General features: G+C 36.2%; 2 protein-coding genes across 2 annotated transcripts; both read left to right on the top strand.

Annotated features, from left to right (window-relative positions):
* Positions 1–11,241: 11,241 nt before the first annotated feature.
* On the top strand, positions 11,242–12,105 carry LOC113769136. Its single transcript, XM_027313610.1, has one exon. The coding sequence runs from the start codon at positions 11,242–11,244 to the stop codon at positions 12,103–12,105; it is 864 nt and encodes a 287-aa protein (XP_027169411.1).
* A 2,710-nt stretch (positions 12,106–14,815) lies between these two features.
* LOC113769135 lies at positions 14,816–15,700 on the top strand. Its single transcript, XM_027313609.1, has one exon. The coding sequence runs from the start codon at positions 14,816–14,818 to the stop codon at positions 15,698–15,700; it is 885 nt and encodes a 294-aa protein (XP_027169410.1).
* Positions 15,701–16,704: the final 1,004 nt, after the last annotated feature.

The raw sequence follows: 16,704 nt of genomic DNA, 5'->3' as shown, positions 1-16,704 counted from the left end.
TTGCATTCCAATAGATTTAACCCAAGTAACAAATAAGGAGTTCATTCCTTTCTGTGATTCTCAAACCTTTTAACCAAGCAGCCCCTTAGTTTTTAAGAAACTAGGATTTCATGAAAAGTTGAATTTGAAACATGTGGAAGAATTAATATAAAGCCAACAAGGCCAATGGTCTTTGCAATTTTGTTGGGGGGGGGGGGGGGGGGGGGTGTTCCCTAGCTCTTGGATCCATAATATTTTGCCAAAAGCATTAAAAATTATAGATGCATTTCAATTTTTCGCTAGCCTAGGTGAAAAACGTAGAATATAAAGTTAAATGCCAAAATTTTCCATGTCATACCTGAATATGTGGTGGTCAAATGTAAAATGGTTTTTTTTTTCAACTCTAATTTTAGTCAAAATAACAGTGTCTGGCCAATGCTAAATAGGATTTGACACCTCTAAAAAATAAGAGCCTTTTCATCATGCCGTTGTATTGTGCCAAAGATTGATCCATTTAATATCATCTAATTTCATCTAACTCACTTACTTTTGATCTGGGAGCAATGCTCAGAAGGTAGATTAGCCACAAAGCCACCCCAACGTTTAGAAACATAAATAAAGGAGAGACTTTTCTACTGCTATTTGGATATAAGAAAACCATGAAAAAAACATTAAAATGCAACATGATTTTCTTCACCTACAAACAAATGTATACTGTGGTGCAACAAGTTTAGTAAAATCTATCCAGCCGAAAACAGATTTAAGATTTTAATTACAACAAAAATTTTTTGCCTACCAACTATGCAGATAGACCATTAATTTGTCAAATTATCAGCATTACTCTTCAATACATGAACATTGTTTCAAAGGACTATGAGTTTTGAGATGCTTAAGTGAATGGCGATCTGTTCGGAAAATTCAGACGTATGAAAAGAATGAGCATTTTCAGTGACCTTAATTTTATATGTTTAAATTAAAGCAAAACTATTTTCCATGATCTTTTTCTTTTTCCTTTTTTTTTTTTTGGGTAATTGAAGGAAACCAAAGGAACAGATGTGAAACTTCTTTTTCCAGCCATAGAACCCCAAGAAAAGGTGTAATACAAGGGGAACCAGAATTGTGGGAATGAAAAGGATTAGCAGGACAAAAGCTAGATGCTGTTGGCCAACAACATGAAGGGGAAAAAAGAGTTCGGTTCATTTGTTGCACCGTATACACACAGTCCTGCCTATTGACCACTAAATTTGTGATGGTTGGTTGCCTTTATATGCTTCCTATTGTATCATACATCCATGCAGTTAATCAATATATGCTGCTTATAGACACTAATTACACAAAAGACGCTAGAAAGGAATTAAAAGAAAAGTAAAAACATCGATTGATATACCAATTGTTGGACCAGCAAAGCAAAATACAATCTTTCCATGTATGCCTACATGTATGTTAACTGCTACAACAACATCAAACACCAACAACTACTGAGTTCTGATGACTGATACTCGAAATCAATGAAAAGCAATACAAGCTTGGAGATCAGATACCAATTAAGCATGGATAAATGAGCTTTTAAGGTATGATAAATTGGAAAAGAAGATGAAAGTAGCGGATTTCATTCCCCCCCTAAATACTAAATTTGCAGCCGAATCATCTGAGACTTAAAAGAGTGCTTGATGCTTGCCTTATTCCAATCATTGACCGATGAGGTAACTGAACTTTGAAGAAAGTAATCACCAGAATGCCAATAACTTTTGCAGCCGGTAAATTGATGACAATCTAACAGATATGGACAAACTTAAAAATCTAGAATTAGCAATATTATACAGGAACCGGAGGGAACCAAACAGTTTTAAAAAAAAAAAAACAGAGGAAGGATTGAGGATCTGCCAAAAAAGAAAAACATGCCAGAGGAAGGATTGAGGGCACTAAAAAGTTAAGGGAGCAAAAGGTTAGAGAGGACCAAACCTACAAGCGAATCTGACAAAGAAAGAAACAGTTTGGTTTAATCGGTTACAGGCTCCTATTATAAGTCCTGCTTTGAACCAAAAGACTGATAGTAAATTGCTAACCTAAAATGTTCCAATCCCAATCTCTAAAGTGCAATGTATTAAATCAATCACCAAAGTAGGAAAAATCAAGCAAACATAACGTAAAGTCCCAAGGATTCAATTAACGTAGCAAATTTCGAGATATTTTAAAGCCAAATATATGTCATTATTGTTGGAATATAAAATACAACATTTTCCTCACCTTGTTCTAAACTTCAATTTTGCCAGTTGTCCGATATCATGTAAGGAAACCCATCTGAATCACTATCCAGCATCATAGACTTTCTACAGAGGTTTTGGCAGCCTGTTTCGCAAAATTTTCAAAGCATTTAGTATTTGCCCAATACAACAATTTAAGAAAAAATTGCAGCTAAAAAAGCGTCACCACCTGTAAGACAAATTTTCACAAGCTATGGTAGCAAAATATTCCTAGAGTTACAGCAATGTAGTGAAAACAGAGATGAAGCAGAAATCCTACTTGGATGTCATATCGGTAGATAATATATATTTTTTTCAAAACTATGCGATTATTGATTCCTATTCTTTTCGTTTTACCAGTAGTACCAGTTTCTAGAGCAATACGACAAGTTTGTCCCCCTGCATGTCAAATTTCACATTCTCACAGACACACACTGGTAAGTCCAACAATGTATTACCATAAATCAGAAATCAGAAATTGAATAGAAAGAGTTCAAAACCAAAAAATGAACATTGTAACTATTGAGCATAAGTAGAGGTGTGAAAATGGGTGACTTGGGTGGGTTTGGGTTGCTTAAAATGGATAATGGGTGTAAGTGAGTCAACTCATTTACACCCATTTAATTAAATGGGTATAAATGGATAAATCAAAAAATGAATTGGGTAACCCAATTATCCATTTATAACCCATTTATATTAACTTATTGTAAACTCATTTAAATTCATTTTTACAAACTAAAAGTTATCAATTTATACCACTCTTTGCACCCATCATTAGTTTTAAATATTTACTTTTAATACTCAATAAGCCTAATTACCAATTTTTTACCTATCCGTACTTTATGTCACAAAATTACATACTATTAAATAATTGAACAATAAGAATATAAAAATTTGAACTAAATACTATAAAAGTTAATCTAAAAATTTAATCCAAAAATTTTGAACCTCTAGCATTTTTTTTGTGTGTAAATTTAAAATTTCATTTTGGAAAGGTAGGAAAAGAGGCTGTCATAAATTGATAAAGCTGAAAAATGAGTAAATTAACAAGTTAAGAGAAAATAAAATGATAAGATAAAACTAACAAATAATAATAATAATAAAACAAAAGTAGTTAACATCATGACAAAATGAAAAATTTGAAAAAAAAAATGGGTGGGGGAAGAGAGGAGATTTGGGAGAAGACAATTCCAAATGGGTTAATTGAGTTTGATGGGTTACCCAATAATAAATGGGTATTATTGGGTAACACATTTATACCTATATGCAAAAATTTAAGATACCCATACTCATTTATTTATGGACGGGTTTGGGTAAATTTAATTAAATGGGTTGGTTGTTTGCCACCTATAAGCATAAGCCATCAATTTCAAATTTAATTAGAAAATAGAAATTTTAGAGATATAACCAGATTCTGATGAGCAGCTTTTCACCATTACTTTCTTTTTTTTTTTCTAATTTTTAAATCTACATTCCTGCTCTGGCCTGCAAAAAGATGTTATGTAGAAGTAGCAGTTTATAAAAGTTATCATTCTAAGGAGCGGAATCAACTTTTCCCTTGAACCAAATCTTGAACAATTACATGCAATTTTTGCACACAACCACAAACTTCTATTAAGGTTGGCAAATTATCAGATCAATGCACCATGGTTTTGCAGAACCAACCACCCAGAAAGATGAATAAGCAATAGCAGAAAAATATGACCACAGGGGACCAAAATTTGCTAAAGAGCGTCAGTATAGCAGAGCATCTGCATCAAAAGGTAAATGTAACTTAAATGCAAAAGCTATGGCCAGTTAGGCAATTAAAGTTTACAACAGGATATCTATACCCGCCACATTTCCAGATGTCCTACCGGTGCTTCCTACCACCATTCCCATGATTCTTCTTACCACCATTTTTCTTCTTTTTCTTATCAGCAACATGCCTGCAGTCATCGACTCTAGGAGCAGAATGCTGTAACAAATGTTTCACATCAAGCACACCATTTCTATACTGACCTACACTTGACTTCAACACTCTGTCCTCATGCCTGCGCCTCTCTACCCTTTTAGCCATAGGTGGAAAACAAACCTACTTAACTAAATTTACCCATACCCGTCCATGAATAAATGGGTATGAATATCTTAAATTTTTGTATATGGATATAAATGAGTTACCTAATAATACCATAAATGGGTATTATTGGGTAACCCATCAAACCCAATTAACCCATTTAGAATTCTCTTCCCCCAAGTCTCTTCTCTTCCTAGGGATGGCAATGGAGGCGGGTGCCCGCCTCGCGGGGGTAGAAATGGGGTGGGGCGGGGGGCGGGGGTGGGGGCGAAATATTTACCCCCGCCTTAAAACGGGGCGGGGGATGGGGCAACGTACACCCGCCCCATCCCCCGCATAAAAATATATATATATAAGATGTTTGTCTAAAAGCCTTAATGAAAAATTGAAAATGTAAATACGAGAGCCTAATGAAACAAGAATTCTTTCCATGGCCTATGATATCGTTTATAAACAGTTCCAACAACCATGGGTTTGTTTTTCCCTTCATTTTGCTGATTTTCTCTTTTATGTTTTCCTTTGATCTTTGCCTTTTGTTATTTCTGGATTTTAACTGTTCTTGGTATTTTTGGTTAGTGTTTGGGAATTCTTCCTCTCTCCTGTTAGTTCTCAAAAATGCTTGGACATATGAGGAGAGTTTTGCTTTTCGTAAGTTAATTTCTTTCCTCGTGGGGACCACGGGGGAAACGGGGCGGGGCCGGGGCTGGAGATGGGGGGCAAGGGGCGGGGGGATGGGAAGAGTTATTTGACAACGGGGCGGGGGACGAGGGAAGGATCCTCAGCCCCATTGCCATCCCTATCTCTTCCCCCACCCATTTTTTTTTAGATTTTTCATTTTGTCGTGATGTTAACTGCTTTTGTTTCATTATTATTATTATTTGTTGGTTTTATCTTATTAATAATACCCATTAATTAGGCTTATTGAGCATTATAAGTAAATATTTAAAACTAATGATGGGTACAAAGAGTGGTATAAATTGATAACTTAGTTTGCAAAAATGAATTTAAATGAGTTTACAAAATGTTAAAATAAATGGGTTATAAATAGGTAATTGGGTTACCCAATTCATTTTTTGACTTATCCATTTATACCCATCTAATTAAATGGATATAAATGAGTTGACTCACTTATACCCATTATCCATTTTACCCAATCCAAATCCGCCCAAGTCACCCATTTTGACACCTCTACTTTTAGCATTTCTACCATAATTGCTCAAGAAGCGTCCACATATCAAATTCTAAAAAGGCCTAGGAGTTAGTACTCGAAAAACAAAGTGTGCTTTGTAGCAACTAACAAAATGAAGATGTACACGCATAACCAATCTCTTGTCGCATTTTTTCATATCTTTCCTTTCCATTCTTCATTGATAATCTTGCAACACCAGGGGGTAGTCTCTGCACTTTGGGAGGCTTGAGACAAACAAAAGTGCAGTTATTTAATCGAATAAAAAAATTTAAACTGATTTCAATTTCATGAATGGTTCAATATTTTTACCTTTCCGCCCAAAGAGGCAACCTTCTTGTTCTCCAGCTCTTTCTTTTCTTTCCAGGTCTTGTGTGTAGAGCCTAAAATGTAGTACAATCAAACAACAGAAATATTCACAACACAATAGTGTATGGGAATGAAATCTATGGAGAAATTAAAACAAACCTATCGAATCCCGTCATTGAATCTAAATGGATAGGAACAACAAGATGTCAACTCCTAACCTAATGCAAATCTGCTCTCTTCTAGACTTAACATTTGAATGTATAAAACAATGAAACCATAGACTTCTTGAAGCTTAGTGTTTATTTGTAGACTTATAAGTAATTGAATGGTCAAAACAGTGAGATAACACTACTTTCGTGCTTCCCTTGCCTATGCATCTTATGGTCTGCAACAGCATCCAAAAACTACTGTTCCTGGTGGATATAGAATAAACTACTAGAGCTTTATGTTTCATTTATCCCAATCTCTCAGCAATTGAACTAGCATCAACAACTCCTCTACATTATTGTATGCCACCAACACCCTTCATATATTATCCAAAAATATTGAGACTCAAGTGCAACAAAAGTTGCCCACTCACAACTTAGTTGTCATAAGAGATTGAGGCATGTGTAGGGAAAAAGCTACTTTTTCCCTTCACAACACTTGAGGAAGTTTATCATTTTTTTAATCCCTTCTGTGACAGCCCCACCTCCCCCTAAGGCGAACCAGAGGGTTCGGCAGACCGCCTGCCCAACTCAGTCAGTCACTACAGTTCTCAAATAAATTACAATATAAATCTCAAATATACATCAAATTCTCCAATAATTACATATCATAAGCGAAGCGGAAACAATTCCCAACTATACATGAAATGATTCCAAATATAAACTGTACAAGATATATGCCATCCAGTCACGTGAATAAGTACTACAATTCTTCCTTTGCCACGAGCGCTGTGGAGGGGGAATAAAATAGTTTTTGGGGTGAGCTAGAAGCTCAGTGAGTAACCAATAAAATCAGTAATCAAATATATTTCACAATAATGCATTTTGATGATGTCATGATTCCGAGATCAAATGTACGTATTTTTGCTCTGGTGAGCCAGTGAAATCATTGCACTTAAACACCCAACGCTCAAATAGATCACTTAACGTTAAACAATAAGGGGAAGCAACGTTGGTGCTCCAGATCATGTCATGAACAATAAACAGGGTGGAGACGTTGGTGTTCAGCACAAGACTCCTCAAGAACTCATTAAAGCCAAGTCATGTCATGAACTCACATGCAAGCACGCATGATATGTAGTCGAGTAAATAATGCAAGAAACATTTCAAAAGTACTTGGGAAATAGTTGAGGGTCACTCACCTCCACGGCTTAGAAACCATCCATCATATATCATTACCTTGCCCGAGTCCAAGCCCTAAATCACAAACTCAAAGCAATCATACATTCTCAAAGTTCGGACAGCATTTCCCCATAAATGCTTTATTTCCAACCTACAATATATCACCAATCACACATACGATTAATAAGCAATAAAATGCATCCAATTAGGCCACAATATCCCTCAATCAAAGCTAATTAGAAGCTTAAGAGCCACCATTAGAAAAACCCCCAATTAAACCCTAGAAACCGGAATTTATTCCCTCAAGCGTAACTTTTCCGCAACGATCGCAGTTAACGTATAAAAGTTCCGTTTAACACCTTTTGGCACAATATCCATAAGTGAAACTACCCTTATCGGATTGGAATGCAATTTATACCATTTCGAAGCTAAGACAAGGACCTACAACTTTCATGAAGACCACTCAGTCCAGTTCTCACCCTAACTAGGTCAAATTTACCAAAACAACTCCAGATTTTCCAGTTCGAAACTCACTGTGAAATTCAACTAGCAGTCCTGATTCATTCATTCATATCTCAGCACACACAACTCCAATTCAGGTAATTCCAAAGCCATTTGAAAGCTAAGATACAAGGCTATAATTCTTAAGAAGACATCATCAACCAATTCGGTAATATTCATGGTCAAACTAACCACTTACAGAGGCTGATTTTCATTTTCGGACAGAAACAGGGCAGCAGGGGTATTTTTGTCTTTTCACAGGCTACGTTGCTCCGATTGAGCTGAAATTTTGCAGGCAACTATAAACATCATTCTCTACAACTTTTATGTTTTGTGCTAAGGCTAGTTCGGCCTCTAACAAGGTGAAATAGAATCGGGCAGAAGCAGGGCAGGTTATCATCCAAGCTGGAATTCATGCATTCAAGTGCTAATCTTTCACAAAACAACATCTAAAGCAACTAAAAACCACTAATAAGCAATTAATTGAAGTAAAGAGGATGTTCTAGGCAAAATACCTTAAAACCACAAGAAAGGTAGTAGCTTGGAGCTTGTCCCTTCAAAATCACTCCACTCAATCCTTTATAATCCACCTTAATAAACAACTTTGATGGAGGGTTTTGCAAAAATTCTGGTTAGAATTCAAGATTGGGCAAGAAATTGAAGAACAAATGAAGTTTCCCTCTTGGTTTCTTTCCCTCAAGCTGGCCAGCCAAGGAAGCTTAAAATGGGATAGAAATTGGGTCACAATTGAAGTTTCGGAAAGTAAAATACTCTTAGTCAAAGTCCACTCACTAATCGGGTCGCGACACGTGGCGCCTCTAAGCTTTAATCTTATCTTCTTGTCTATCCATACTAATTAATCTAGCTAACATCTAATTGTCTCTTAACACCTCGTAAAATAATATCACTTAATACAAAACTCCAACAAGTTGCCAAAATATAACGCATTTACCGCAATAGCGGGTCCCACGTCCATAATACACTTCAAACTTAACGTTGACTAACTTGTATCAAGAAAATGATTTGAAAACTATATTCCCTTATAAAAATGTATAGGAAATTAATATATTGAAGAAAGGCATAAAATTATAGACAAGGAAATAAAATAATGTCTAGAAAATAGATAAAAATTTTCGGGTTCTCAAACTCATTCGTTCGGGGCGTCACACCTTCACAACACTGAGGGAGTTTTATCATTTTTTTTTTCTCTTTTTGCCTCATTGCTCAGATCAGATAAGATGACCATTGAGTACTTTTCTGATTAATGAAGTGAATAACTACAATAAGCTAACTGTATATTTATTTGATACTTCAACAAAACTGGCTTGCAAGTTCACCATCTTATACCAGACAAGTCACAAATAAAAAATTGACGATATAAATCCTCAAAGAAGTCATTTCCCACTATAATGGTTGAAAATGATCAAATTCCACCAATACTCCTGATTGCAGAAAGAGAAGAAAGATGGACTTTGAATCTACGATATGCAAATTCACAGAGAATGGTCACTTTTGATAAATAGGTAGGAAGCAAGTACACGAAGCTCTTGGGTTGAGAAAAGGGTACATCAAAGAGAGGCTAGCAAAAAGGACCACAAAGGGAACGATCAAAGCAACAAACTTGAGCATGAAAAGATAGCATGTAAACTTTGACCTGGAGCACTTGGAATCTGGTATAGAAAACATAAAGATCTGAATCTGGTCACAACCTTAAAAAGCCATTAAGGAGACTGGACAATGATTTTAAAGGCCAGCCTGATAGACCAATTCAAGTTTCTCAAGGACAAAGAGGACAGAGCTTTAAGGCTTCATAAATTTCCCATGAGTTTCTCTGAAGACAACATTATATACTGAACGTAATCATTATGTCATTCAGCAAAAGAAGGACGGAGGTTAACCGACAACATAGAGAGTGCAAGTAGAGTTGGATGATTACAATCTAAAAAACATCTACAGCAAAGTATGAATCCTACGAACACAGCTCCTCCAATTTTCACTGGAAATATCTAATTCTTACCCAAACACAGAATATCTAAAGGTTTAACCTGCAAAATGGTTGACAGGAATTAGTAAATTTGTCACAATGAATCTTAAAATCACAATGGTTGACAGGAATTAGCAAATTAGGTTCACATATTTATGAATGAATATACATTTATCACAATGAATCTTAAAATCATTTGATTCATAATACAATACATTTATTACCATGTATGTACATCCTAGATTCATTTAACACAAACTTTAAAATTTTCGAACACAGATTTTGTACTGTACTATCTATTTCTTGGGAAAAATAAACAAAAGACTCAAACAATGAAATTGATTATTTCACTGTGGTCAATAATGCTTTATTCGTGATCCTCTTCTTCTTATTTCAACTTTTTTAGAAAGGACATTTTCTTATATATCCATTTCTTGAGAAGGTACATATGTTTCTTGGGAAGGAACACATCGGTGAGAGGCTTGGGTGTTGTTATTGATTTATTATTTGATAGTGATCTCTTTCCCTTTCTTCTGATTATACTGTGAATATTAGTTTAGCTTATTTTTTCATTATTTAACTCAAACATGAGATTTTTTATTTTCCAACTTAAACATGCGATACTAATAAATGCAAGACAAAGTTTTTTGACATATGAAAAAAATACCCAATCTAAGTATTTTCAATCCTAATTAAATCATTTCTCATTAAGAACAAAGGAACTGCAAGAAGCAATATCAAGTATCCTTCAAATCACAATTTATAATGAACATCCAAGATATGATCAAAAACTCTAGATAACATTTGCAAAATGAAAAATATGCTAAAGTCAAGTCATGATGTAAATCTGAGACGGGGATGGATCTAGTACATTAAAGTTTGCATTTATGCATCGCAAGAGTGGAGCTAAATTTCTTGTAACTAGCAAAACACTAAACCATGAAGTAATATAGAATTAAAGAAATGAAAAAGTAGATATACACTCCCTCTTTGCAATCTAAAATGTATTTTCCTAAACTCTACATATCCACTATAGGTCCTTTTCTCATACTGCATAAATTCCACTCCGTCATATCATATATTGAGATCCTACTAATTAATATTACAAATTAATATTTTTAGAGCAAACTAAGTAATTTCATCAAACAGATTATACTACAAATATGAGAGACCATAGTTTGTTCACAAGATTCATTTGTAGAGCTCATGATTTTATACTTTTTAAAAAAGAGTAGAATTTAAGTGAAATATATATTACAAAAAACATACTACTTATAAAGTAAGCAACGAGAAGGAATCCCAATTAAAGTAGCAAAATCAAGAAAAGTCCAGGAAGATAAAAGAATAGTTTAAGACCATAACTAGGCCAAACAAATTCTGTAGAAGATAATTATAACAAAATACAACTTTAAAATAATGTAGTAAAAAGGGCAAAACAATCATTATAAAAAATTAGTTTATTATGATTATCTTCTCTACTGTTAGATATCATTTTAAATCTATATCCTTACTATACTAAAAGCGAGAGTTGGGCTGCTACAGTGAAAATGGACCAGTTATTCGGTAATTTTCAGCAACTTTGAGGACATTTGGTTTTGTTAGTTGGACAAGAGTACTTCTTGGAGAGGTGGGAAGCCGATGGTGGATGGGTTATCATGGGTGACTTCAATGACATCACCTCAAATGATGAAAAATGGGATGGAAGGATGAGAGACAACAGAAGCTTCCAAGACTTTAGGAAGTTTATAAATGAGAATCAAATGGTGGATATTGGATTTGTAGGGAAGCCGTGGACATGGTGCAATAACTGGTATGGAAATGGTGAAGTAAAAGAGAGACTGGATAGAGGTTTATGCTCCATAGAATGGTCACAATGCTACGAGGATGCTAAGTGCACACATATTGAATCGCATGCTTCTGATCATAGCATGTTGATACTAGAAACTGAGAAGGAAAGGAAGAAATGGAAAAAAAGATTCCAGTTTGATAAAAGATGGTTTCAACATGAGGAGATTGAGGAGGAGGTGAAGGAGGCTTGGAATATCCCTTGCGACGGAACTAGGTGGTTCAAGGTGAAACAGAAAGTTAAGAATTGTAGAGTTGAGCTACTTAAGTGGAGTAGTAGTAAAAAAGGGAATTCACTCGAAAGAATCAATTGGTGCAAAAATCAGATTGTGGAAATTAAGGCATCAGAGGCAGAAAACAAAAGGCAAAAAGTGCAGGAAATGAAAGGGCAGTTGAAGCTGGCATACGAGAATGAAGAGGCTTACTGGAACCAGAAATCTAGAGTAAGATGGTTAAAAGAGGGGGATAAGAACACTCAGTTCTTCCAAGCAACTGTAAAGGGTAGGAGGAGAAGGAATAGACTCCAGAAATTGAAAAAAGCTAGTGGAGAATGGACTGCAAATGATGAAGAGCTGGGAAGGGAAGTAGCTACTTACTATGAGGACCTGTTTAAGAGTTCAGGGTCGGGCGAACTAGAGGAAATCTTAGAAAGGATTCCTGTCTCTATAACATAACAAATGAATAGAGAGCTGACTAAAAAAGTAGAGAAAGAGGAAATAAAGGCTGTTTTCTTATCTATGGATCCTAATAAGGCTCCAGGAAGTGATGGCATGTCTCCCCTTTTTTCTCAAAAGTTCTGGAGCATTATTAAGCAGGACCTGGTAAGTGCTATTCAAGGTTTATGTCATAATAGTGTCATTCTTAAAGCCATAAATCACACAGTCATCTCTTTGATAGTGGACTGCCCCATTGAGATTAAACAGTTTAGGCCTATAAGCCTTTGTCAAGTGGTCTATAAAGCTCTTGCTAAAATTCTTGTCAACAGACTAAAGCCTTTCCTCTCTAGATGTATTAGCAAAAACCAATCTACATTTGTTCCAGGTAGGCAAATCTTAGATAATGTCATTTTGTCTCATGAGCTGCTGCACTTTCTAAAAACAAAAGACATGGTAGAGCAGGGGCGGAGCCAGAAAAAAATATTAGTGGGGGCAAAAATAACACTAAATTTTTTATCTACTCTTTTTCTAATTTTTTGAGCAAAAAAAAGTCTCATGCATAAAATCACCATTTCACAAGTTAAAATATTTATCAAATAACCCATTTATTAGTTATTACATTAACTAATCAATTTTCAAATTTCTTTAAAATAGTAATAGTCTCATGCTCTAGAAATATATTTGCAAACAAATTTAAAATAATAATAATAATAAGTAATTGTTTAGAACCTGATTTTGATGGTCTCCTATAGTTGGTGAAAAGAGCTGCAAAATGTGGCGGACCCAGGTCCTAGAAAATCAATTGATTCTGGTGCAATCTCTAAATCGGATGAAGTGATCAACAGAAAGAGTAACAAGCTTTGGTTGTGGAAGAAAAAGTGGCTCTCGTATGTATGTTAGGGAGTGGGGACAACCGAGAGTCAGAGGAGGAAAGGGAAATTAGGGAGTGGGGACAAAGGAAGTAAATAATAATTGGATGAAGTGATAAAAAGAAAGAGTAGTTGGCTTAGGTGTGGAAGAAGAGAAGCCGGTTGTGAAGGGAAATGGGGGACCACAGGAGTAAAAGGAACTTGGAGAGTGAGGACCAAAAGGAATGACCGATATAATTGGTAATTGGCTCTGTTGGGAGGAAAATAGGGACTAGAGGAGGAAAGTGAATGATATAAATTTTGTGACCCATTCTTTCATTTTTTTAAAAAAAAAAATTCTAGGGGCACCTTTAAAATTATGTCAAAATTGTAGATGTATTATAGGAATTTAAGGAGGGCAGTGGGGGCCCGTGCCCCCGGTGCCCCCCCTTTAAATCCGCCCTTGTGGTAGAGTTGGCTCGATAGCTGTGAAACTGGATATGTCAAAGGCCTATGACAGGGTGAAATGGGATTTTTTGAAAGCTATAATGGGAAAGATGGGTTTCTGCGCCACTTGGATAGGTTGGATAACTGCCTGTATCAGTTCAATGACTTACTCCTTCAACATAAATGGTGAACAAAAGGAGTTTATAACCCCTTCCAGAGGCATAAGGCAAGGAGATCCACTATCTCCTTACCTGTTTCTTATGTGCTCAGAGGGGCTATCAAACCTGCTACAAAAAGCTAAGGTGGGGAAGGAGCTAACAGGAGTTAAGATCTGTAGAGGGGCACCAGCAATCACTCATCTGTTCTTTGCTGACGACTCTCTAGTATTTTGCAAAGCTGATATTCAAGAAGCTGGGAAGCTAATGAAGATCCTCAAAGTGTACGAAAAGGCAACAGGGCAGCTCATCAACATGGACAAATCCTCAATGTTATTTAGCAAAAACACAATCCAATCAGTGAGGGAGGAAATCTGTCATACTATGGGGTCAATACAGCAGATAGGACAAGGACAATATCTTGGGTTACCTATGATCATCACAAGATCTAAGTAGCAGGTATTTGGGTTCATAAAGAATTCCATAGATAAGAAACTACAGGGGTGGAAGAACAAGCTGTTGAGCCAGGCAGGGAAGGAAATAATGCTAAAAGGATATTAGTGCTAAAATGGCTGACTATTGGTGGGGGGAAACAGAAGGGAAGAAAAGGATGCACTGGATTGGTTGGAGAAAGTTGACAGAAAAGAGAAGTAGGGGAGGAATGGGGTTTAAGGACTTGCAAATGTTGAATAGAGCTCTACTGGCCAAACAAGTTTGGAAGTTACTAACACAACCAAACTTATTAGTTAGTAAAGTTCTGAAGGAAAAATATTATCCCAAACAATCTCTCTTTAACAGCAAGGTTCCTCAGAATGACTCATGGATATGGCAGAGTCTAGTTGCAGTCAGAAAAGAAGTGCAAAATGGCATCACGAGGAAAATAGGGAATGGTAAAGGAACACGAATCTGGGAAGACAACTGGATTCCAGATAGACCAGGTGGGAAACCAACAACTGAAAAGCCTCAGGGTGTCAACTAAAGCATGTCTCAGAACTCATCATCAATAACAGATGGAACACTGTCCTAATCTTCAGAACTTTCAACCTACAAGATGCTGAGAGAATTCTGAGAATCCCTATAAGTCTAACAGGGAAAGAAGATAACTATTTCAGGATGCATTCTCAGAATGGACAATACACAGCTCAATCTGGTTATAAGACATGGATGAAGGAAAAGGAGCTGGAAAGCATAAGAAGGAGGGAGGGAGCTGGACCAAGCTATGAAGGAACTATCACAAGGGTCTAGAAAACACTATGGAAGCAGAAGGTGAGTCAAAAAATGAAAGTGTTCATATGGAAGTGCTTGCATGGTGGACTTCCTGTGAGAGGGGAAATATACAGAAGAACAAGACAAGGGAATCCTGTATGTGCAGGATGTGGAGAAAAGGAAGAAACAATCGAACATTTACTGTTCCAGTGCAGCAAAGCAAAAGAAATTTGGAAGCTATCGCTAGTACAATGGGATGGAATACAGCATCTCTCGGATTGTTTCATCAAATGGTGGTATGCTATCATAGAGGCTCAAGAAGATAGAGGAGGGGAGTATCAGGTGAACCTCACAATTAATATTCTCTGGCAGGTCTGGAAAGCCAGGAATGAATGGGAGTTTAACCATAAGGATAAGGAACCTCATAAGATAATCCAGAAAGCCATGGCAGAATGGATGGAGTTTGAAGAGGCCAACAAAGGAAAGGTGACAAGAAAGAACACTCAGGAAACAGAAATACAACAAAGACCTGAGCAAGAGCATATTCTAACAGAGTGCCAATCCAGTCTGATGATCAAGGTCCATACGCATCAAGATATAAGGCAAAAAATAGTGGGGATTGGAATCACAGCAACTGACGCTATGGCACAACTTCAAGCAGGTTGGGCACTGAGGGAAAGAATGTCAGCAGACCCATTGCAAGACAAAGCTGTTGCTGTGAGACTCGCACTACTGAATGCGATCAACCAAGGATGGAGGGACATCAAAGTGGAACTGGATAATAGGGAGCTGGTGGAGTGCATTAAGGAAACAAGGAACAGCAACCAACTGATGGCTACTCTAATAGATGACATTCAGTCCATAAGTAATTTGTTTCATAAGTGTTCTTTCTCTTTTGTTAATTCAGGGTATGTAGGAAGTATTAAGTTGAGCTTGCATGCTCTAAACATCTTTTAGATGAAGAATGGGTGAATCCCAATCTTAGGTGTTAGGCACCAATGATTTTGTAGGGCGGTTGTCCTGTTGATTGGACCTTTGTCCAAATACTGTAAAGTACTCGGTTATATATACAAAGCTAACGTTTCGATAAAAAAAAAAAAAGGGAAGCCGTTGGTGGAAACCTCATTACCACTCATTTTTGACGTATGTTTTCTTTTGGTTTGGGTTAACTAATGTAGCAGTTTATTGTTTTTTAACTGCTAAAATCATGAAGAAGCCACTATTGTTAGCTCAAAGATTTCATCTCCAAGAATCATTGACGAACAACACTAAAAACGCATACAAGTTTTCTAATTCCATCCCATATATTACAAGCAAACAGGAAATAGAGAAGAAGGGGAAAGTAATAGCAAAGCCACAAAAAAGGGAGTCCAAGGAGTAGGGAGGAGTCATTACCTGCCGACCGGAATCCACCACCGCCACCGCCATCGCCATTGTTGAATTTCTTTACTAGAAGAGCACCGTGAACTTTCGATGGTTTTGAAAGGTGAAATTTTCACTCTTATTTCTGTTAGCTTATCCATTTTGAGTTTATCAATTTGCTGGTCATAATTGAAGGTCGCATTGATGTGATTTGTTTGTTGTGCTGATATCTTTCGTTTTATGATTAAGAGCTGTATTTTTGGGCAGTTCATTCAAACTTGTCTAACTTGCACACCATGTATTCACTATATATCCTCATTTAACATCTACAATCATTGTGTGTTAGTTTTTCTCTGTTTCAAAAAATTGCTTGATGTTTTGGATTGGTCTAATGTAATTTCATCAATGCATGTTTCGATTGTGGCATGGTATTTGCTTGTTCTTTTGTTTTTTGTTTTTTTTTGTAATTTGTTATGATATTATGGTTCCCTTTCTGTGTTTACATAATACATTATATGGTTCACGTAAATTTGAAAATTGCAGAGGTCATCCAAAAAACTGGTGTCATTGTCAACGGATATGAATAAAGAAACAAGACA

Source organism: Coffea eugenioides, chromosome 4 (assembly GCF_003713205.1).
Source record: "Coffea eugenioides isolate CCC68of chromosome 4, Ceug_1.0, whole genome shotgun sequence".
Classification (NCBI taxonomy): domain Eukaryota; kingdom Viridiplantae; phylum Streptophyta; class Magnoliopsida; order Gentianales; family Rubiaceae; genus Coffea; species Coffea eugenioides.
Note: the sequence above shows the minus strand (reverse complement) of the source record. Positions and strands in the feature narration are given on the sequence as shown.

Bases quoted from the DNA above. Each gene is read 5' to 3' on its own strand.
- LOC113769136 (XM_027313610.1), top strand. From the start codon at position 11,242: ATGGGTGACTTCAATGACATCACCTCAAATGATGAAAAATGGGATGGA.
- LOC113769135 (XM_027313609.1), top strand. From the start codon at position 14,816: ATGAAAGTGTTCATATGGAAGTGCTTGCATGGTGGACTTCCTGTGAGA.